General features: G+C 37.6%; 1 protein-coding gene across 1 annotated transcript; it reads right to left on the bottom strand.

The window, feature by feature from the left end:
* Positions 1 to 8658: 8658 nt before the first annotated feature.
* On the bottom strand, positions 8659 to 22417 carry LOC119789294 (high affinity immunoglobulin gamma Fc receptor I-like; the record flags this gene model as incomplete). The annotated part of the gene is made up of 9 exons (XM_038294122.1): positions 8659 to 8967; positions 9731 to 9790; positions 10997 to 11041; positions 12049 to 12131; positions 12222 to 12237; positions 12393 to 12491; positions 13881 to 14153; positions 17793 to 18098; positions 22153 to 22417. Coding segments are annotated over 9 exons (1158 nt in total), but the record flags the coding sequence as incomplete, so codon positions are not given.
* Positions 22418 to 23451: the final 1034 nt, after the last annotated feature.

Genomic DNA, 23451 nt, shown 5'->3' with positions numbered 1-23451 from the left:
ATATACAACGCGTATCCAAACACATGCGTATCTAAAAATTACAACTCCGTGAACGGTCCGTTTGCTTCCTCGGGGTTGGAGGTAACAGGCAGCATTCCCTCCGAGGCAGGTCCGATGTGCAGACGCCTACTGTGCGTGGCCTTGTACTTCGACATCGCTTCTAACCGGGACTGCAGCTTAACACAGAGTTCAGTGAGATCCGGCCTACGAAATGGCGACGACCATACAATCCATCCAGAGACACCGCCGACGACGCCATCTCCTTCGTCGGACATGAGGTCGACGGTGGCGGACTTACAGAGTTCCACTTCCTCATCTGCCAGCACACTCTGCCTCGCCTTCAGCAGCTGAAAAAAAAAACATGAATCAGCGCACTGCATATGGACACAACACATCTATCAATGCACCTAAAAAATAGTCACCAAATAAAGTCTTACCCTCTTTCGTCTGGCCCGACTCCGAGCAGATAGCCTGGCAGCCTCCGCACGCAGCGTGCTGGCTAGCAGCGTGTATCTGAAGCTCCTGCATACCGTCTCATAATACGTCTTACAGGCAGCTGGAAAACAATTAAATGAGAGTGGTATGAATAAAAAAATTAAAAAAATCAACCGCAAGTCACAGTAACAAGGAAGGAGAAAACATTAAAACAAGTCACTTACACACAATGTCGTCTTTATCAACATCGTGCAAATCCGAGCAAATAGGAGGTCACCGCCTCATTGTGAGGCGACTGTAGTCTGTGAAAAAAAAAAAAGTACAGCTATGGTCGGTATCCATCCGTATCCATGTCCTTTTACCGCAGAATGAAAGCATATTCTTTAAACCTTACCCCTGCCGGTTCATAGCGCCTGCAATTAGTCTCCGAGTTGTTAAGACGGCATAATGCTTCCTGTGAATCACAAAAAATACACTTTAGTAAAGCTTTAGGCTAGGCTGCTTTTAGCTTACCTAGCTAGGCTAGGCTGTCTTTAGCTTGCCTAGCTAAGCTAGGCTGCTTTTAGCATAGCTACCAGTAATCAAACATATATTTACCGCTAGCGTGGCGTTGTGCACCCGTCTTCTCTTCCTCGAGTTCATATATCCCGCAAAGTTGCTCGACTGCAGATAGGGTGGCCAGATGTCCGGCTTTAGGGCGGACAGTCCGGATTTTCATTGCACTGTCCGGCGTCCGGCGCTGCACCCAGCCGGACGTGTATTTGTCCTCCTTTACCCCCAGATTCCACATACTCCGTCAGCGCTCCGCCCCGCTCACGTACGGAGTACTTGTCTGTCTTCTTCTTCTTCTTGTCGAGTTTTATGGCGGTTGGCAACAAACTGTTAGTAGCATTACCGCCACTTACTGGTATGGAGTGTGGTTCGTGATGGTTTAAATATTGATCCTGATACATTCTACCCTAACTTCTTCTAAACATACATTCACACATTCACACTTAAAAATATAAACATATTTGTGCACAGCTTTGTATATCATTCCTTCACTCACAAACACACTTACTATAATTAAATTCTATGGAATAATTTCGTTTTCTTTAGAAATCGAATAATTATTTGTATGTGTTTACTCCCTAAATTTTTCCTCAGTATATCTAATAAATTAACCTTCTCCTTAATGTCTTCAAACTCTCTTCTCATATATCTTCTCTCTTTTTCATATTTATGACATTCTAATATAACATGTTCTATGGTTTCATATTTCTCACAGAAATCACATTTGCCCGTTTTATGTTTTTGTATTTTAAAAAGTGTATGATTAAGTCCTGTATGACCAAATCTTAACCTTGTTATCACTCTTTCATCCTTTCTATTTCTTCTTCCATTTCTTCTTTCTCCTACCATCTTCTGAATTTTATAAAACCATCTTCCTGTTTTATCTTCATCCCACCTTTTTTGCCAAATTTCCATAAGTTTCTCTTTAATAATACTCTTTCCTTCTGATTTACTTATTTTAACTATAAAACTAATAGAATGTTTAATTGCCCTTTTTGCCATTTTATCTGCCCTCTCGTTTCCGTCCACCCCAATATGTGCTGGAACCCACACAAATGTAACTATCAGCCCCATGTTTCGTATTCTGAACAGTGTATGATTTATTTCTAATAAAATGTCCATCCTACTATCTGTATTACTTGTCTGTCATGTAAATCAATGAGAGCTGTTCCACATCCTCCGCTCGTCACCGCCCACGTACGTCTTCTCCGTCCTTCACCGTCAAAATACGGAGCTGAGCTATTTTTTGCTCCCCTCCGGTCCGTCCAGATCAAGACCCGCTATTGCAATCGCACCAAACAGAAAAAAGAATGTAGAGAAGACCCGGTTTGTCAAATTAAATTATAGTAAAAACAGATCGGTATCTAGAAATTAGAGCATAGTTTGTATATATTCCCAAAAACTAAAACAATAAATTTAGATTTTATTTCCTGGCAAAACATTCAATTCGGTTTATCCATTAAAGAAAAAACAAATTGGAATTTTTAATCAATATTCTAATAATTGTAACAAAGTATTATATCCATAAATGTCGCTATGCAAAATGCTCCCTCTCAATCTCTGCTCTCAAAAATGAACTTTCCCTTTTCAAAAGATGTCTGAGAAAGATGCAGAATTTAAATGCAATTAAATTGTTTGAGTTAATTGAAGAATTTCAGTTGGTAGTCCCCACTGATTAATTTACTTTAACTACTATTATTATTTTATTTATTTTTATTTATTTTATTTTATTTTATACTTTGTTCCAGCCTGTGCATTTAATTTTATTTTTCAAAAGCAGGAGTTGTGATATTTCTTCTTGTATTGAAATATTTGTTATTGACTTGTTATTTGAGATTGTTATTGTTTTCTTATATATTCAATAACAAAAAAAAAAAAAGTGGAAATCTAAAAAAAAAAATTAACCATTACAGCCAACTGATTCTGATTAAAACTAATTTTTGAAGTAAATTATTTTGTGTATTTTTTTTACATAACATTTGCATACACAGTAATCTAGCCTACTTTAATTAAATAAATCAATTCAAGCTAAAATGTAAGAGTCTATAATTAGGCTATACTGAGCCTGATCTATTTCTACCATCTATTTGGGGGATATTTATTGCCACACTTTGGGCCACTTAAAACCAATTTAGCATGCTGACCTATGTCCTTATGACCACAGTGTACCAATCTTCTGATGGCTACTTCCAACAGGATAATGCGCCATGTTATAAAGTGAATCATCTCAGAATCATTTCTTGAAACTTTTCCACTTAAGTAATTGTGAATTGAGCATATTGACAGACAACATTTTATTTTTTATCTTAAATGCAAATTAAAAAAAAAATAATTACTGCTCTAAATGTATTGCTCTGTCAGCTAAAGATCTGTTTTGGTCTCTATACTTTAATTAAATAAATCAATTCAAGCTAAAATGTAAGAGGCTATACCTGATCTCTTTGTATCAGAGATTTTCTTACCCAGGGTTGCAGGGGGGGGGGGGGGGGGTAAAACCCCCCCTGCAACCCTGGTTTGCATTTGTATAGCTCACAGCATGTTCATTTACATGTTAAAGCCTCCCCTAGAATTCCATGGGGGGGAGGCATGGGGGGAACACTGCCTAAGAAATTCCACGTCAATTTCTGACAATTTACGGGAGTTTTCGTCGAAGCCTGCAAATTGCCGTAAACTGCCGCTAACCTGAAGTTCCACGACAATCTACAGTGCCGCATATTGACGAAAATCCCACTTTTCATGCAGTGCAACTTCAGGAAGAACCGGCCTAACCAAGCTTCACTGCTCATCAACAGCTCAGCTGTAGAGGTGATCAACATCACCAAATTCCTGGAGGTGCACATCACAGACAACCTCACCTGGACTGTAAACACCACCTCACTGTTCAAAAGGGCACAAAAGCGCATGTACTTCCTGCGGAGATTGAGGAGAGCCCACCTGCCCCCACCCATTCTCACGGCCTTCTACAAAAGGAACATAGAGAGCGTTCTGACCAGCTGTCTCACTGTGTGGTGTGGAGGCTGCAGTGTCTCAGACTGGAAGTGAGAAGAGTGGTGAAAACAGCAAAGATCATCCGGGCTCCTCTTCCCTCCATAAAAGACATTTTATCCCAGCATTGCTTTTCCCAAGCATGTAACATCATCAATGACCCCCCACACCCCCTACATGTACTGTTCTACCTCCTGCCCTCTGAGACGAGGCTTTGCAGCATTTGATGCAGGAACAGCACATTCCGAAACAGCTTCTTCCCCACTGCCATCAGGCAGCTGAACTGTTGAGAAAACTAAATCTTGCCAAAGACTCTGCATTACAATGACAAAACCAAACCAAAATACTGCTTATTTACACCATATATATTTATTTCTCTGAACTTCCATATCAATGTGTTTTTTTCTCCCACACTGTTTGCATTTGATCACTGCTGCACTTTAACGAATGGAAATGCCATGAAAGCTCTACAAAACGAATTTTCATTTTGGGTACAATCTTTGTATACAGGATGACGATAAAAGTTGTCTAAGTTCTTCCACCCTGGATCAATGTGCATCTCTGTATAACAGTAGTGCAAATTGTATAAATAATATTCTGACCTCTCCAGTGAAAACCTGCTTTATTACCTTCTCCCACTCTGCCCCCTGCTTTATTCCTGAACTCAGAAAGCTCCATAAACAAGCTGCATTTACTATTCACAAAGAAACTACAAAGATCGCATATATGAAAAATAAGGAATCAATTACTCTAACTAAACCCCACGACTTTCCTGGATTTATCTGCTCCAATAAAGGTAACTTAAAGACTTTGTTTTTACAGTTTAAAAACATTTTAACCCCTTATTACCTATGTTCAAACTCTTCTAATTCTACAATGCAGAATTTTTAATGAGAAAATTAACAGAATTCACCATCATATATCTCCAAACCATTCTGCTGTATCTTCTACTGAAATCCATCCCCTCTCTCAGTCATTCTCTATCTTTTATTTCAGAAGTATCTCCAAAATTTCCAACTTCATCCATAGCTCTAAGTCCTCCACCTGCCTGCTTGATTCTATCCTAAATGCTCTGGTCACCACCTGTCTCCAGCCGTTGCTCCTGACCATAACCGCCATTACTCACTCCTTTCTTACCTCTTGAATTGTTTCTTCGCTCTACACTGAAAAACCTGGGTCAGATCAGAACGACTACAATAACCTCTGGCCCATTTCCAACTTGCCTATCATTTCTAAAAAAAAAAAAAAAAATTAAAAAGGAGTAACTTCACAAAATAACTTACACACCACCTGTCCTCAGGTTTCCTAAAAGGCTCTTACAATAAAATTTGTTTTTATTACTATTATTTTAGCAAATTATTAGTAAATAGCAAAGGTTTTGGGAGCACTGAGGTGAAAGGTAGAATGTCTATTCCAGTCCTAAACAGTAGTTTTGATATGTTTGCACTGAGCCAACAGAAAATGAATCAAAGCAATAGTGTGCAGTGATTGTGTAAAACAGCATTAGTGAGTCTAACCAGCTGAAAGTCTCACTTCTCTACACAAAACCACTCTAAGTTTACTTGTTAGAATTTAATTGGACTACATCGTTTTTTGAACTATATACAAAAACTTTGCTCTCTCAAGTCTACAATGAGTTTTCTTATAACCAGTTTGTAACATTTTGTACAAACAGCAAACAAATGGACATATATAATGTAAAAATAATACCTAAACAGCACATATTTTTGTCAAAGAAACACTGTCCTCATCTCTGGTCCCTTTGTTTGCCTTGCTTTATATTAATATTAAAGTTTTCTCTTCACTTGAACCCATAACTGACATCCTCCATTATTCTGAATAATAAATCTGCCTAAATTCTCAAGAAATACTGCTGGCTACTGCATTCCATAAATTCAATAACTGTAATGATTTCAAAATAATATATTGGACGTAGTAAATGAAGCTTAATACAGAATCTTCCATTTTCATTGGCTTTATTCTTATGGTTTATGTAGCACACACTGGAGTGAGATATATATATATATCTTACCAGACATTTAAAGAGTTAAAAAAAATAATTACCCATTTAAACTTTATGAATTTCAAAGGGTTAATGCACTCTTTCTCATCTCCCATTTTCAGAACAGTGCACATTTTGACATTATGGTTTAAACGGGTTTAATTCAGCAATATCCTGCCTCAGTGCTGCCCTCTGGTTGAAATGTGGCTTCTGCAGTTTGGTGCAATGTTCCATGGGTGTCATCTCACAGATTTATTGTATATAGTCTGTAATAATTGATATGCATCGATGTTTACACCCTAGTGCTAAAACTTTGTTCAATCAAGTTTTGTTTCAAGTTAAACTCAAATTCAGAGTGTATAAAATCAAACATCTAGATTTACAAATATTATTCTACTCTATATTGCAAATAACCAATAACATCTATCAGAAGAACAGCCCTTCTCTGCAGGCCTTTCTGGGCGACACATACTTTCTTTTGAGTTTAGTTCTATGCTATGATTTGGCATTTTCTAAAACCAATGTTTTCCTCTAATGATGGAAATCCTTTCATGTTTAAAAGTATTCTTGGACTCAATCTGGAGCTGAAAATAAACTCATCTTCACTTGCAGCTTTCTCTCAGACAAGTGGGAGTTTGAGTTTTAGTTACAAGTGTTTATAATGTCACACTTATAATGTCTTGTAGATGGCTCCAGCCTAGTTTGTTTTCCAGGTGAACACTGAGGTATTTATACTCCTACACTATTTCCAATTATTCTCCCTTCATGTTAATAGGATTCAACTTGTTCCTGTTTCTTCTGAAATGTTGACATTCAGAGTTCAGATGATTGTTTCCACACTAAGCCACAAAGCAGATCTCTGGTTCTCTGTACTCAGCTTCTTGGCCATCTTTGAGTCATCAGATTATTCCTGCAGGTAACAGGACTGCCTGGTACAGGAAGTCAGAGGTTACAGAGCAAAAAGGAATGGTGAGAGTGCTGTCCTCTGTGGTGCTCCTATGCTGTGGAATAATTGATTAGACAGCTGACCCTTCAGTGAAACAAAATGTTGACTGTTTGTCCGGTAGTCTTTGATCCAGGTAACTGTTGATGCCTCCACCTGAATCTTCTGAAGTTTCACAGTAAATTCCAAAGCATTAAATAAGCAGTGTCAATGTACATTGACTCTTTTAGAATGATTACAATAACAACTGGAGTAAAATATACACTACATAGAGTGAGACCAAATGCACTCTTAAAGTGTTACTTTAACACACACAAGAACATGATCCTCACAGTGCTGTCTGCTTAGTCTAAATGACAGTGTTTTGTTTGTTTGTTGAAGCAGGTGAATGATGGCATCTTCAACCCCAAACCCACGGCAATATTCAAACTGCATGGGGTCAAAGCTTTTTAAGCGGTCAAGTGTGGCTGTGGAGGGCTGCACCCCTTAAGGTGTCACCATTTTCCGTGTTTTTTCCCTGACAACTCTATTAGCTCGTCAGAAAATCTCTTTGCCCCATGCCTCTCCAGGTGAGCCCATATGTTCTGCAGAACATGAGTGCTTAACTCTGAGGAGGCCATCTAATGCTTTAGTTTCTTTACTTGAAATATATTTGGTTTATCTGAATCCATACATTGTTTCACAGTAACGCTGAAAAGAAAAAATATTTTTTGACCCTCAGCTTTCTAACAGACATTTTGGTTACATCACATTTTCTTTGGCCAGCCAGGCCTCCATGTCTCCTTTGGATTAAAATGTTTCTAACAGCTGTGCCCCTTAGAAAATTCCTATGAAAATTACACAATATTGTTGTAATTTTGAGGGAAATACTCAATATTTGCTAGAAATTCCTGTATGGTTTTTAGTGCTGGTGTCAGAATTTAGACGTTCTCACAGAAAGATTCACATCTGGCTTTTTTATTAAGTTTAAAGAAACAAACAGTGCTTATAATGTCACTTTGGGCTAATCTCTTTCCTTATTAGGGCACCAATGCATTTCTGTAAAAGAGAACCTGTGGAGGAAGCTGCAGAATGGGGTCTTGGCACAGAGACTCTCCAACTTTGAAGAGTTGAAGCTCTTTATTAAATATAAATTCAAAAAATACCAACAGGGACCAATAAAAAAAAAGTCAGAAACTAAAAGAAGAGTTTACATTTTTTTTAATAACAAGAAATACTTTAGATACATTTTGGTTCGCATGTAAATCATTTTAAATGTACATGAAAAATATATTTAGTTTTAACTTACTTTAATTTTAATCTGACCAGTAGGCCAACACTCTCTAATTGTAAATAAATAAATATGACTAAGTGATAATTGAATAAAATAAAAGATTAATTTTGAAAATTTTAATTTTAAAATTATTCTAAAAAAAAAAAACGATTATGCCAGACCAAATAAACTACTTTGCTCATTAACAGTGAACCAACATACCTGTCAAAAGGTGCAGAAGTCTGACTAAACATTTACTGAACATGACAGAAAACACCTGATTTCAGTGATTACTGCCTCAAAGAGTTGCTCAACAAAATTTTAGTTCATAAGCTCAAACAGGTTTGTATAATCCTTGCATTTTATATACATATGGATTTATATCTATTTATTTAAAATTAATGCCACAATTTCTATTTTGCTTTTTTTAAAATAATTTTTATGCATTATTTCTTTGGTCATTTTCTGTTTATTTTACTTGCAGACTTCTTTTTTCTTTCTTTAATGGAAGGGTATGGAAACATTGAAGCATAACTGCACATATTTTAAAACCAATTAAAGGTTCTTAATGTCCAAAAATTAGAATTTCTAAAACATCAGATTTGCTTTATTGCATTATTTAAAAAAAAAAATACATAATCATATCTACAAAATGGGCTGCTCAGTGGAGCAGTGGGTAGCACTGCTTTCTTGCCACAAGAAGGTTCCGGGTTAAATTCTCAGCCCATGGACTTTCTGCATGGATTTTTCATGTTCTCCCTGTGGATGTGGGTTCTCTCTGGGTACTTCAGCTTCCTCCTATAATCCAAAAACATGACTGTTAGGTTATTTGGCTTCTCTAAATTCTCTTTAGGTGTGAGTGTAAGCCTGAATGATTGTTTTTCCTGTTTGTCTCTGCGTTGCCCAGTGATAGACTGGCGACCTGCCCAGGGTGTACCCCGCCTTTCACCCATAGACAGCTGGAGAAAGGCACCAGCACCCCTCGCTAACCCATCAGGGATAAGCAGGATGGAAAATGGATGGATGGATAGTTACAAAATTGTATTGTAACTCAGTTATGCAATCACACACACCAATAAAGGGAGAAATTAATGTTTAAAATAATTTCAGAAATGTAGTTTATATTGATGTGTAGTGCTTATACTGATCCTATATTTCATCACTGAATTTGTATTGTATTGTATTTAAAGATTAGTTCAATATGGAGTAACTAGGTTATTAATTGTCCTTCCCAGTCAAAGGCCAGCTGAATGGCAGCCAACTTCCAGCCACTGGAGTGACCTCCTCCTTCTCCTGGGCGTGCATATGCTTTTACTCGGACTCCATCCTTTCACTGAATTACAGGGTCTGACCAGGAGATGGCGCTTCTCTTCAGATCTTAATGTTCACAAATCATGACAGAAACAATATTTTAGTTCAAAGATTAATGTTTAAAAAAGAATTGCATGGGAGAACCCATAAAGGAAAGTTGGAAAATTTTGAATGGCAACTACTGTAGTTACTTTTTTAAGAACCATAAATAATTAACTTTTCTTTTAAAGTAATACTTTGAACCACCTACCTGTGGTTTCTGCTTTCATATTAGTATAAACAGGATCCTCGTCTAGGTCATCAGGAATCCCTGTTAATATGATAAAAAGATTAACAAAGAAAAGAATATTTAAAGGAAAAAAATGTTAAAACATCTTTTCTCAAAGCTGCTGATCCTGGTTTTAACAAGCAAACAAATGTTGTTAGTAGAGACTATTTTATTATCCTGACATAAGCCAGATTGATACCCTGTAGTATTCAAATTGAACAACATGTATAAATGTGGGAAAGCTCCCATAAGAAGTGTTGGCAAAAGGGAAGGAGATTCAGTACAATTTTACGAGATTATTGGGTACCTGCCACCCATGTTGAGATTCTTTAGCCAATCATGAGTTTGATTTTTCCCACAACTCACAGAATCAATTGATAAATCAAACTCTAATCAAAACCGGTCAAAGCGAACGGGAAACAATGCTTCCTTTGCTCATTTTTCAAAAAGAAATAGAGGATATTACAGCTATCTCCTTTTTCAGCTAATTAAGTAAGAACTTTAAAATTATTGCTGAAATAGTTTTTCCATTTTATTTCACCAGAGATGGCAAAAGTACTCACTTTCCGTACTTGAGTAAAAGTACAGATACTTGTGTTAAAAAATACTCTGGTAAAAGTGGAAGTATTGATTAAACTTCTTTACTCAAGTAAAAGTAACAAAGTACAGGCTTGTAAATTTACTTAAAGTATGAAAGTAAAAGTAGAAACCACTTTTTTCATGCCGTTGCCTACATTTTAAATGGACGTCTGCCAATAGGACTAGATCTCTGTTGTGTTCATTTTCAATCAGCTCGTCGTCCATACTACTATGCTAACGCCACCGCCACCAAGCTGCAATGATTTGCCGCCAATGAATACCGCCGAATCTGTTGATTCATCTTGTAGTGGTGCGTCAAATGCAACGTAGATTCCCATCCAATTAGATTGAATTTGGTATTGATGACGTGAAAAATAATAACGGTAACTCCATTAAAATGATTCAAAACTAAAGCAACGAGCCAATTTTTAAAAATGTAAGGAGTAGAAAGTACAGATATTTGTGTAAAAATGTAAGGAGTAGAAGTAAAAAGTCGCCATAAAAATAAGTAGTAAAGTAAAGTAAAAATATAAGAAAAATCTACTTGAGTACAGTTACAAAGTATTTGTACTTCGTTACTTCCCATCTCTGAATTTCACACCATTGAAATCAGTCAGCTGAAATCAGCCAGTTGTTGCATCCCTGACTGCTTCAAGAAATATAGTTTACCTTTGTTTGTGGCTCGTTGGATTGACTCATACTCAGAAGTATCACCTGCAAAACAGTAAAAAAAAGTCAAAGTAAAACACATTTGATATTCTAACACTAGATGTCTAAGAGAATTTCAGTTTTCCTGCAAGCCCCCCTCCCCTCTTCAGGTTTGTGTATTCACTCTACCTTGCTAATTGACCTTGTTGTAATGCAAATAACCTGTGATGTGACCAGCCCTTCTACGTACATGAGACTGGATAAAGGCTGAAACAAACTGGAATCAGAACAAGAGCATGCTCCAAACACTTTTCATTACCTTCCCCTGCAACATCACACCTTTTTGCAGGAATATCCTAATAAGTCATATCTAAATCTTTTATTTAGGCAGACCTATTGAACAACCAGATATCATACGGGTCCTGAGCTGAGAACAGGTCATAACCATACTTTTCCAACAAGGCAAGGCAGAGCCTATTTATATTGTCCATTCACTAACAGACTCATTTATATTGTTGCAAAGCTCACTATGTGAAAGAAAGAACAACTTAAAGAATAATTGTATTTTTTCTTGTCTCGCCTTTTAACGTCATTTAACAGTTTAGCTTAGAAAACAACAAAAGTATGATTTGAATATTGGAGTAACATTTATTTCACCCAAGGAAAAGCACTACTTACATATATAGCTACAATTGTCCCATTTAGCAGTTTTTACAAACCCAAGGTGAATCCTTCCTGCATTTGTGACAGTTCTACTTTGTGCAGAGCACACAACGCTCAGTGCTGTAGTTCCTGTTGTAGAGATTGCACACCTGGCCTGCTTATAATAACAATGAAAGCATCTAAAAAAATATAGAGTTTAGCATATATTCTAAAAGTAAGAGTTGCAGTATGAACTAGATAATATTATCTATGTGTGCTACAAGTTTGGTGGCACTACAATGATCTATATTGTAAGTATTGGCTTATATGTTATAATAACAATGAAAAATCTCCAAAAAGCAGAGTTTAGCACACATCCCTAAATCAAAGATTTAGGAAGTTATTTCAAAGTCAAATAGAAAGCTACTAACCATGAAGCAGAGAGCTGTAAACTTGACTGTCTGTCTGGTTGACTCCATGATTGGTGGTGGGGCTCTGACTGCTGCTTTCTGACCTAAATTATGTTAAAAGTTCAACTTAAATTTAAAGAATAGATGATGATGAATGTTTAAGATCAGAGGAAAGTGAACCATGATGTACTGACCTGATGCAGCAGAAATCTGTGGACAAAAAGAGGGAATTTGTTACATTGTGATGCAATTTGATTTATTTCTCAGTTTTGTCAAAGCAGTAACATAGATTTTAATTATTTAATTGTTTAAGTATTTAAGTCACTACATAGTCCACCACAGTATGAGAAGAAAAAGCCTCTCACCCTTTGACCGTATGCAGCACCACAACAGCAGTGGCAGGATAATGAGAATAATGACAAGGATTCCAATAATTGGTCCAATGATAATACTGTTATTTCTATCTGTAAAACAGTCAGAATATCAGGTTTTGATCAGCAATCAGTTTTGACCTTTAGAAAAGTCTAATATCTATTATATTTGGAAAGTAGCTTTTAAATCACTGGAAATTAAACCAAGGTAATGGACAGAACACCTTTTATTAACAATATATCAATCTCTGATTCTCAGTAATTATTCATTGTTCTGAATTTATGCTAATTACAAAAAATGGTCCCTATAATCAAACATTGCACTAAATCCTATATGATCTTGAGATTTGGGATTAATCTCTGGACGTTTCAGGTAATGATTTCATATAGAAGGTAAAATGTTGGTGTTATTTTTCACTCATTTTTCATGTTAAGATTAGAAAGGATGGCTTAATCTTATCAACTGCATTTTCATTTTATTACATTCTTCTAGAAAACTATAAGCTTTGTGTGACATCTGGATATAAACCTGTTATCTGATCTATTTCAGTTCCTCATCTGAAACAAAATCACAGCATGTTTCCATTTTAAGTTCTCAGCGGAATTACATTTAAACATCATTTCTGATCCTGGTCTTCAGTGTTGAATTCAGTGATCTTTGTTAAAGTTATTCTGCTCTCATTTATGTCATACTACGAAATTATAAAACCAATAAAGAATTCTCCACACAATGTGTCATATTCAGAGCAACTAAAATACATATTTCTATCTGCATTTGGATTCTTAAAAGTTAAAAGGTTAGAGAAATTGTTAGTGTTGAAACCCTCTAGGATTAAATGTAATTTACTATTTACCATTAGGTAATCAGTAGGGATGGGACGATTTATGAAAACCGTCCGAACTTTTCGGTTCGATTCGCGTGTGTTGCGTTTGGTTCATGCGCGTTACTTTTTCTCATAGGCGAAGCGTTTACACTCCAGAGCAGAAGGTGGCGGTACTGCGACCAAAGCCAACCACCAGTAGTAAACAAGTAGAAGAAGAAGCGAAGCAGCTTAGCCGGGTGTAGCAGGTAAAAAAATCAGTTGTTGTGGAGAATTGTGTCGGACTGGCGAGTGGGAAAGAACAGGAGTTGGAAGACGCGCCAGCAGCATTTTATAGGTCTGCTGTATGGGACCGCTTTGCATTTAGAGTGACCTACGATGACGGCGGAAAGAAAGTTGTGGATAAAAGTGCAACAGTGTGCAAGCATTGTGTAACACGTTTTGTTTATGCTAACAGCAACATGACCAACATTTCATGCTAACCCCGAATCCCTCATCCTCCATCAGCGCTCCGCCCCGCTGCGCTCCAGACCGGCTGCTCAAAGCAAAGCCTACAGCCCCCACTGTGTCTCTGGATATTAATGTTCACAGTAACTGCAGCTTTTACAGTATGTGAAAACACAGGAAAATGTTAAAGGAAATATCATCAATCATAACCTACCCTGTACAGTGATGTTGACTGCGTTGCTAAAATCTCCTGATCCAGACTCACACCAGTACACTCCACTGTGAGACCAGCCTGTGTTTATAGAACATGAGGATCCAGTCATTGTCCCCCAGTTGGAGCAGTGAGTGTCTGATAGTCCACCTGTTTCTGTAAACCTCCTCAGTCTCCACTCAGTGTTGTTCCCTCTACAGCTCAGAGTGACAGACTGATTGATAAAATGTTGAACTCTGTCTGGAGTCACTGAGAGAGAAGCAGCTGGATGAGCGTCTGAAAAAAAAACATGAAAATAAAACAAAATTAAATATTTGCATTGTATTTTTTTTTTAAAGTTATGTTGAAAAATGTGGTCTAATTTAAATGCATTGTAACAAAGATGTGATTTACAGAAAAATAAACATCAAAGGGTCCTACTCACCATCTATGCCTATAGCAAAGACCCTACACCTCAGATATTTGTGTTAAAACAAAGCAATAGATGCCAAGCATTCATCCTGATAGTGTTTACTTTGTTATTATTGAGCATAAAGAGATTTTCTTACTAATTGCGATTAATAGACATAAACTCTGCTGTGCAGCCTCATCATCATCTAACAAACTCTGGCAGCTTCAGCTCCTGCCTCAGTGAAAACCAAAGTTCATATTTATTCTAAGCGCTACTCCTGATCACCTGATTCAGTCTTTCTTTTCACATCTCTGGTCGCTTTGCTCCATTAATCTCTGGTTTACTCATTGCATACATGCACAATACTGTACGTCTGATAATATGATCTTGTTATAGTAAATATTGAGAAGACTTAAGTTTATAACAAAAAGTGAAAAAACAAATAGAAAATGCAGAAATAAAATACAATAAGCCAAAAAGGCAACATAATGTATTCTAAAAGTCTTTGTAAACAACCAAAGATACTGGTGTAGAAATTTGTAGAGCCATAGTATGTGACAGCCTCCCTTCAAGCAGAGGTGCTAAAATCTAAGGAATGAAAGACAAAAATAAAAACTAACTACAGTGAATTACAATCTAATTGCATTTTATGATATTCTCTGTATTTAATGATCTAGGTGGGACCAACCAGGTAGTCACTAAGGTATGGGGACCAAGGCAATGAAGACGTAATAACCACTAAAGTCTTCACATAATTGAATGCCATTGGATTGATTTGAGAACCAGAGTAACATGGCCGCCTTTCTGTGTGTTAAAATGAGGTCCCAAGTAACTGGTTCAGAAGTATGAAGCTAAAGCATTGACATTGACTCTAAAAAGAGATTTGGCATTATGAAGTTTAACATAATAAAATTAAACAATGTCTTTAAACATTAACTATGAAAAGAAACAATAAGAAATAATAATTAAGTTGCATTTTTTTAATAACAACAGCTTTTAGAGATGCTGCAGATTTCTATGGCCCCTTATAAGTTACCATGGCAATGCAGGTTGGCACTGTTTTGGCATCAGGGGTGGAGTTAAACTGAAGGCTCCTTCAGGGCCTACAGGTTTTATAGGTTTCCTCTCATTCTACCTGCAGCAAAGATTTTCGCTTCAAACTCTAAGAGAAACACGACCACGGGGCCACCATGTCTTTAAGTTGTAAATACATATACACTCCTGATCAAAATCTTAAGACCAGTCAAAAAATTGCAAGAATTAACATTTTGCACTATTGGATCTAAAGAAGGTTCTAAGTAGAGCTTCACAATGTTAAAAGAAGAAATCAGCGTAAGAGACAAAAACTTTTGAGCGGGGAATTAATTGAAAACTGCATTTACACTCAAACATGATTTTTTTCAGTTGATCAAAAGTTTAAGACCATAGCTCAAAAAAACCTGAAACCCCCCAAAACAGAAATCCAAGTGTCAAAAAAAGGACTCAGTAATGAGTAGCTCCACCATTCTTGTTGATGACTTCAAACAATCGTTTAGGCATGCTTGATGCCAGTGTTTCCAGGAGGCTAGTGGGAACGTTGCTCCAAGTGTTGAAGATGGCTTCACGAAGGGCATCCACTGTCTGGAACCGATGTCCATTTTTGTAAACTTCCCTTGCCATCCATCCCAAAATGTTCTCAATTGGGTTTAGATCCGGGGAACATGCAGGATGGTCCAAAAGAGTGATGTTATTCTCTTGGAAGAACTCCTTTGTCAGGCAGGCATTGTGAACTGCAGCATTGTCCTGTTGAAAAACCCAATCATTACCACACAGACAAGGGCCCTCAGTCATAAGGGACCCGCTGCAACATCTCCACATAGCCAGCTGCTGTTTGATGCCCCTGGACAACCTGAAACTCTATAGTTCCATTGAAGGAAAACGCACCACAAATCATGATGAGGCCCCCACCACTGTGCCGTGTAGAAAACATCTCAGGTGGGATCTCCTTGTCATGCCAGTAACGTTGGAAGCCATCAGGACCATCAAGGTTACATTTTTTCTCATCAGAGAAGACAACTTTCTTCCACCTTTCAATGTCCCATGTTGGGTGCACCCTTGCAAAGAAGAAGACGTAGCCGTTGAAGACGTTTTTTTATTTCTGAAGCCCTTCTCTCGCAGATGCCGTCTGATGGTTATTGGGCTGCAGTCAGCACCAGTAATGGCCTTAATTTGGGTAGAGGATCGTCCTGTGTCTTGATGGACAGCCAATCGGATCCTGCGGCTTAGAGCTGGTGAAATTTTTTTGGGTCTCCACTTGACTTTTTTGTTCCATAACCCTCAGGATCATTTAAAAAATGCAAAATGACTGTCTTACTGCGTCGTTGTGAGAGGCCTTGCTTATGCAGCTCAACAATCCTACCACATTCAAAGTCAGTGAGCTTTTTTGCTTTTGCCATCAGGAGGTCTTGACAGTGTTAAGACTTGACAGAAATGACATGGAATCCAGATTTTTGCACAGCTTTTGCCTTTTAAAGACTATGGTCTTAAACTTTTGATCAGCTGAAAAAATAATGTTTGAGTGTAACTGCAGTTTTCAGAAAATTCCCTGCTCAAAAGTTCTTGTCTCTTGCACTGATTTTTTCCTTTAACATTGTGAAGCTCTACTTTGAACCTTCTTAAGATCCAATAGTGCAAAATGCAAATTCTTGCAATTTTTTGACTGGTCTAAAGATTTTGATCAGGAGTGTATATTTAGCTACAAAGAAAATAGAATTATATTAAACACTAGAACTTTAAAGCCCCTTCTACACTCACAACATTACTAAATAATTTACTGCTAATTTTCAGAAAATGTTCTCGTTCTGATTTTCGGATTGTGGTCTCATTAAATTACTGGGATTAATGTGGGGGTGTTTAGACTGCCAGATGTCTGAACATTTTCATATAAACAGAGCAAAAGTTGCCTCTGATTTAAGCTGGTTTTGTGGTTGTCATGACCCAGATGATTGAGAATTTGCACAGGTACTTCTCAGTTAAGATTTCAGAGTTTGCTGCACTCACAGCTAGTTTGACTAGGTCATGATAATAAAATGTAAGATATCTGAGGTTTATAAAGCTACATTCCCACTTTAAAAAAAATCTGAAATGTCATATTGTTACACTAAAAGCATTTTTTTACATTTAATTCACAATTTCTGTCACTGCTGTCCACCTTGTCCATCTGCTATTGCTGCCTCTGGCTGACCAATCAACTTTAATTAGTAAGGAATCATGGGATAAGCAATGACTCGAAGGAATCTTTGTTAAAAAGAACAGAATCAGCCTAGAATGGCTGCCTTCAATCAATGCAGCCCCTGAATGTAGACATACACTTAGACTTAAACTGATGGACTGCAGGTAGATGAGAGGAAGCCGATAAAACCCGAAGGAGACGTCAGATAAACTCTGCCAATAGAATGGGCAGCATTTTAGGTGAAATGCAAATTGTTGAAAAATAATCAACATTTAAAACACAAGGATCCTTGAATGAACAGAGATAAACTGACCTGCAGACCAGACAAACTTTGCTTCACTGTATTTAGTGTAAAACACTGGTTCTCCTCTTCCTGCTCTGCACACATATCCTGCTGTGTGATTCTGTCCATTAATGAGGTAGGAGTTCTGTTCAGTCCAGTTGGTTCTGCCAGTCAGCAGCTCTAAGCTGTAGGAGCTGCTGGATTTTGCTGGAACCACTTTATACCAGAAGAACCTCCATCCTGCAGATGGATGCTCCAACCCCCCACAGCTCAGAGTCACTGAGGCTCCAGGACTCAGCCATGATGGAGACACAGAGAGGACAGGCTGAGGTTTATCTGATGGAGACACAGAGAGGACAGGCTGAGGTTTATCTGATGGAGACACAGATGGTGAAAAATAATGGTTAGATCCAGCCTGTATACTAACAAACCATTTTATTTTGTCAGAAATCTTAAACATCTCATAAAGTTTTCCACAGATTATTCCTGAATAAACAGAATTTGCATTTTCTATCATATTATCTGGCAGAATATATTATATTCTAACAGAATATTTACACCATGTGTGACGTTATCTCATTCTGGAAAAATATGTAAAAGTGCTGAGCAGTTTTTTTTTTAATAGATTAGAATAATATAAATAAAATAGTTCATTTTAGGCCTTTTATAGACGACAGTCTGACTCACCTCTCACTGTCAGTCTGAAGGCATCACTCCAGTCTGTTATCTGGTAGTCTCCTCTAGCCATGCATCTATATTCTCCACTGTAGGATTCAGTAGCTGCAGCGATCCTGTATTCATTGGATGTTTCAGAGTTTCTGATGGTTGTTCTCCATTCATACGTCCACTGAGCTCCTCCACCTCCATGGATCTCACATCTCAGAGAGACTTTCTCTCCTCTGAATATCTGAGGCCAATTGGGTTGAAGGGTCACAGTGGCCTTAGAGACTGGAATGAATAATATTCAGTGAGAATACTGATATAGACGTATATAAAACAGATATATATATATATATATATATATATATATATATATATATATATATATATATATATATATATATATATATATATATATATATATATATATATATATATATATATATATATATACATATAATTACAGTAAACCTAATTGATATGGATTAAAATAATACTCCCTCATTAAGGTGTGATATAGAAATAAAAAATCTTATCTATTTAATTTGTTTCTTTCTAATAAAACTACAACATTATCCAAATCCCAGAAGCCAGAAGATGTTTCTTAGCTAAACAACATTAGGAATTAGAGAGACAGATATAAAGCAGCAAAAAATCACATTGAATACTGAGATAATAATTTCTACCAGCCTGTCAATATATAAACTAACAATGTGAATTAAATCACTTTAATATCTGACCCCATAAATTGTAGGAAGTTTTCTAGCATCATGTGTCACAGATTACTTGGACCAGTTATCATGTCTGTGAGGTTAGAACTTTTCTCTACCTTCAGACCTGGAAATATCTGTTTTTACTAAAGCTGCCTGAATTTTGTTTGAAATTGTTTGAGTTTAAACAACGTTTTTTTTTTAAGGTTTTGCTGGAAATCTGTACAAAAAGACTAGTAGAGAGAGACTTCAAAAGAGGGCAGACCACAATAAACATTTAACAATTATTACAATTATATTCTCATCAAACAGACAAACTGTATCTAAAATGCTTCTAGTTGTCAGAAATAATGTATTCCACTGTGATAAAGATTAAAAGAGGCATTTACTTTTTGTTTTTATAATGATTCAGCTCTTCCCCGAGAATTCTGTTATTCTTGGTTGTTTATTCCAAAATAAGATAATAAATAAAATAAAAAACTCTTCATGCACCAAATATCAATAGATGTAGAACAGAAATAAAGTTTCCTGGTTAAACAGTTTCAAGATGTAAAAAAGGCAACAAACTCACCAGTTTTCCAAATAGAGATTTCATTGCCTGTTTCTGTTGTAAAAACTGGATCTCCTCTTCCTCCTCTGCAGCTGTATAGACCTCCCTCTGAGATGCTGATGACTCCGTATGGCTCAATGTTTCTTCTGGTCTGATCTACAGAATATTGTTGCCCATTTCTGAACCAGTCAAACTTCCAGTCAGCAGATCCATCCACAGAGCAGGTCAGTCTAACACTGCCCCCTAGTGGTATGATTGTTTCCTCTGCTCTCAGTGTGGCTCTGGGTTTATTTGCTGTTAGGTTGAAAACAAGGTACCGTATTTTCACGACTATAAGGCGCACTTAAACGTCTTTTTTTTTCCTCAAAATGTGCGGTGCGCCCTATGGTGCGGTGCGCCTTATATGTGTTGTAACTGCGACTTTTGAGACTACCTCATTGAGGAGATGATGAAAGAGTGGCTGAATGTAAGGAGACCAGGTGTTTTTTTTCCACCCCTCACCATCGCTGTTAATATGTAACTCCATGCGTGCCCATCTCACAGCTGATGTGAAAAACATGGGGAAACAAATTAACGCTGCTCGACATCGGTGTGAACCGGACCCAGCAGGTGCAGCAGAAGCAGCAGAAGCAGCGAGTTTACATGCAAAGTCAATGGTTGACGCGCATATAGGTGCAGCAAAAGGTCCCGCAGCGCATTTTGGTGCAGCACGTCGGGAGCGTTTAAGCATCTGAAGCGCCGCGCTTCTGCTGCTCGAGATGGAAAAATTGAAGTTTTGCTGCTGGACGCGCCGCATCAACCAATCAGAGAAGCTGATCTGGGAGCTGCCAGCGAGACAGACAGCGCTCTGATGACATATGATATTAACGCAAATGGAAAAGGCTGGATGGATGCGTGGCTGAGGCAGGTGTATGTGAGAAGACTAGGTGGTTTTTTCCACGCATCACCATCGCTGCGTGCCCATCTCACAGCCGATGTGAAAAAAAGGTGAATCAAATGAACGCTGTGCTCGCCGTTATCCCGGGGGTCTGACAAAGGAGCTTCCACCGCTCGACATCGGTGTGAAGCGCCCGTTCAAAGTAAGGCTGCAAGCGGCGTGGGAGCGATGGATGACCGACGGAGACCACAGTTACAGGATAAGAAGGCAGCGCCGGGCAGATTACGCCACAGTTTGCGGATGGATTGTAGATGCTTGGACTAAAGTGTCTGCTGGCTCTGTGGCTTTCGCAAAAGCCGGCATTATTTCTGAGGAGCCGCGCTGCACGGAAAGTGACTGACAGCGAAGAAGGGGAAACTGGCATGTCTGATTTAGCGCAGCTGTTTAATTCAGAAACAGAGGATGATGACTTTGATGGGTTTGATTAATACTTTGTAATAAATACATGAATAAAGCACAATCATACTCAGTTTTGCTCCCGCTCTATATTTCTACCTGAAAACTTAATTCAACAGCAGCCTCTGGGCCGCGTCTCCTCCTCTTCAGCGCGGTGGCTGGCAGGTGTTTTTTCATCTAAATAATCTAAATCTTGCAGCTATATTTGCTGTGATCAGTGGGAATAAAGTAGTTTTAATATGTTTTTAAGTGAGAAAGTCCACCTGAAAACTTAATAATTGCAGTCAGTTCATCCAGATTATCTATTTCTGTCGGAGGCGCTCAGACCCCCACATACCAGCGGTGCGCTGACAGCAGAAATCTCTTCATCAGCAGCCTGTAGGCTGGGCAGCCTGGGGTTCACCGCGGCTGCTGGCAGGTGTTTTTCATCTAAATAATCTAAACTGCAGGCACCAGGATACCGGTAATAAAAGCGAACATATTCCGTCAGCAGGTTTCAGGATTTTAAGTTAATTTAGGAGTGACCACAGCGCTGTGTCATCTGCGATGTCTCTGTCTCACGGCCAGCTGCCAGGTTTGATTAATACTTTGTAATAAATACATGAATAAAGCACAGTCATACTCAGTTTTGCCCCCGCTGTATTTTTAAATACGCAGTAGAGGTATTTAAAGGTAGTAGAGGACATGTACCTGTATATAAAAAACGCGCCCTATAGTCCGGTGCGCCTTATGTGTGTGTTAAATACAGAAATGGGACACATAACTGAGAGTGCGCCTTTTAGTCCGGTGCGCCTTATGGTCGTGAAAATACGGTAAATAAATATCACATCATCATCTTACTTTAGTAAAAAAAAAAAAAAAAAAAAGAATTTTTTACCACATCTAAAAATCTTTATAAAATGACTGTCATTTTATATTTAATTTAATCATTCATAATAGAAAATGAAACTAAATATACTCTCAGTATATAGATTAAAGTTAGTTTATTTTGCATTTATTAAAATTAAGTTTTTACAATTTTTAACATATAACACTGTTTTAAACATTGCTTTAGTCTGTGGTCAATAGTAACAGGAATACTTGTTAATAATTTATTTAAGATCAAAACAATAAGGAAATATTTTACATTTTACTCACATCTCACTGTCAGTGTTAAAGCATCACTCCATTCTGTTATCTGATGATCTCCTTCAGCCCTACAGCTGTATTCTCCACTGTCAAACCAAGAGACTCTGTTGATCCTGTATTCACTGGATGTTGGAGAGTTTCTCCTGGTTGTTCTCCATTCATACGTCCACTGAGCTCCTCCACCTCCATAGATCTCACATCTCAGAGTGACTTTCTCTCCTCTGTATACATCAGACCCACTGGGTTGTTGGATCACTGTTGGCTTAGAGACTGTTCACAATAATTATTTGTTTGTTAGAGTGTTACATAAAAATGTCTTTCCTGGATTATCTTCATTGCTACCATTGAAATGCAATTAAAATACTTCAAATTCAATCAATCAGCTAATGGAGCTACCATCATATAATTATTGTTTTCATTTTATTTAAAGCTCTCATTATTATCAACATCGGATACTTAAACATCCCTGATAAATAAATGATAGTTGAAGAAAGCATTTTTCTAAAATGTAAAGCTAAACTCACCAGTTCTGCTAATAGAGAATTCATTGCTTGTTTCTGTTGTAAAAACTGGATCTCCTCTTCCTCCTCTGCAGCTGTATAGACCTCCCTCTGAGATACTGATGACTCTGTATGGCTCAATGTTTCCTCTGGTCTGGACTACGGAATATTGTTGCCCATTTCTGAACCAGTCAAACTTCCAGTCAGCAGATCCATCCACAGAGCAGGTCAGTCTAACACTGCCCCCTAGTGGTATGGTTGTTTTCTCTGCTGTCAGTGTGACTCTGGGTTTATCTGCTGTTAGGTTGAAAACAAATGCAAAAAAAAACAACAAAACAAAGAAAATCAGTCTTATGTCATGGAAAGCTCTTTGTTTACACCTTAAAGCTTTTTATCTTTGGTTATTTTCCTGAGAAGAGATCACTAGGGAAAAACTCTTTAAAAAACACTTCATAATGTTGATGTATTAAAATAACCTTTAAACATGACAACAGATTTTGACAGAAATTGTTTTGTCAGAAGTTGCTTTGAATTACAGAAGTTTACCAACCGGGCTCACATCTCATTGAATTCGTACCCAAATCACAGTTAAAGAAGCATTTTATACAACTCCAGTCTGCCACATGATCCCATCATTACATCAGACACGTTTGCAAATGAGGAGACATCCATGGCTCCAGCCTAATCAAAGTATTACACTATGTTCTTAGATCAAGGCTCTCATTCCATTCCCAAATCTGTGCCATGTACGTAATGAAGATGACTTTTTTATCCTCACCGAGGAACTATCCCAATTAGATAAACTAGT

The sequence above is a fragment of the Cyprinodon tularosa genome, unplaced genomic scaffold (genome assembly GCF_016077235.1).
Source record: "Cyprinodon tularosa strain WSP-4 unplaced genomic scaffold, ASM1607723v1 ctg1096, whole genome shotgun sequence".
In the NCBI taxonomy this organism is placed as follows: Eukaryota; Metazoa; Chordata; class Actinopteri; order Cyprinodontiformes; family Cyprinodontidae; genus Cyprinodon; species Cyprinodon tularosa.
The sequence above is the reverse complement of the archived record's forward strand: the minus strand, read 5'-3'. Positions and strand labels throughout refer to the sequence as shown.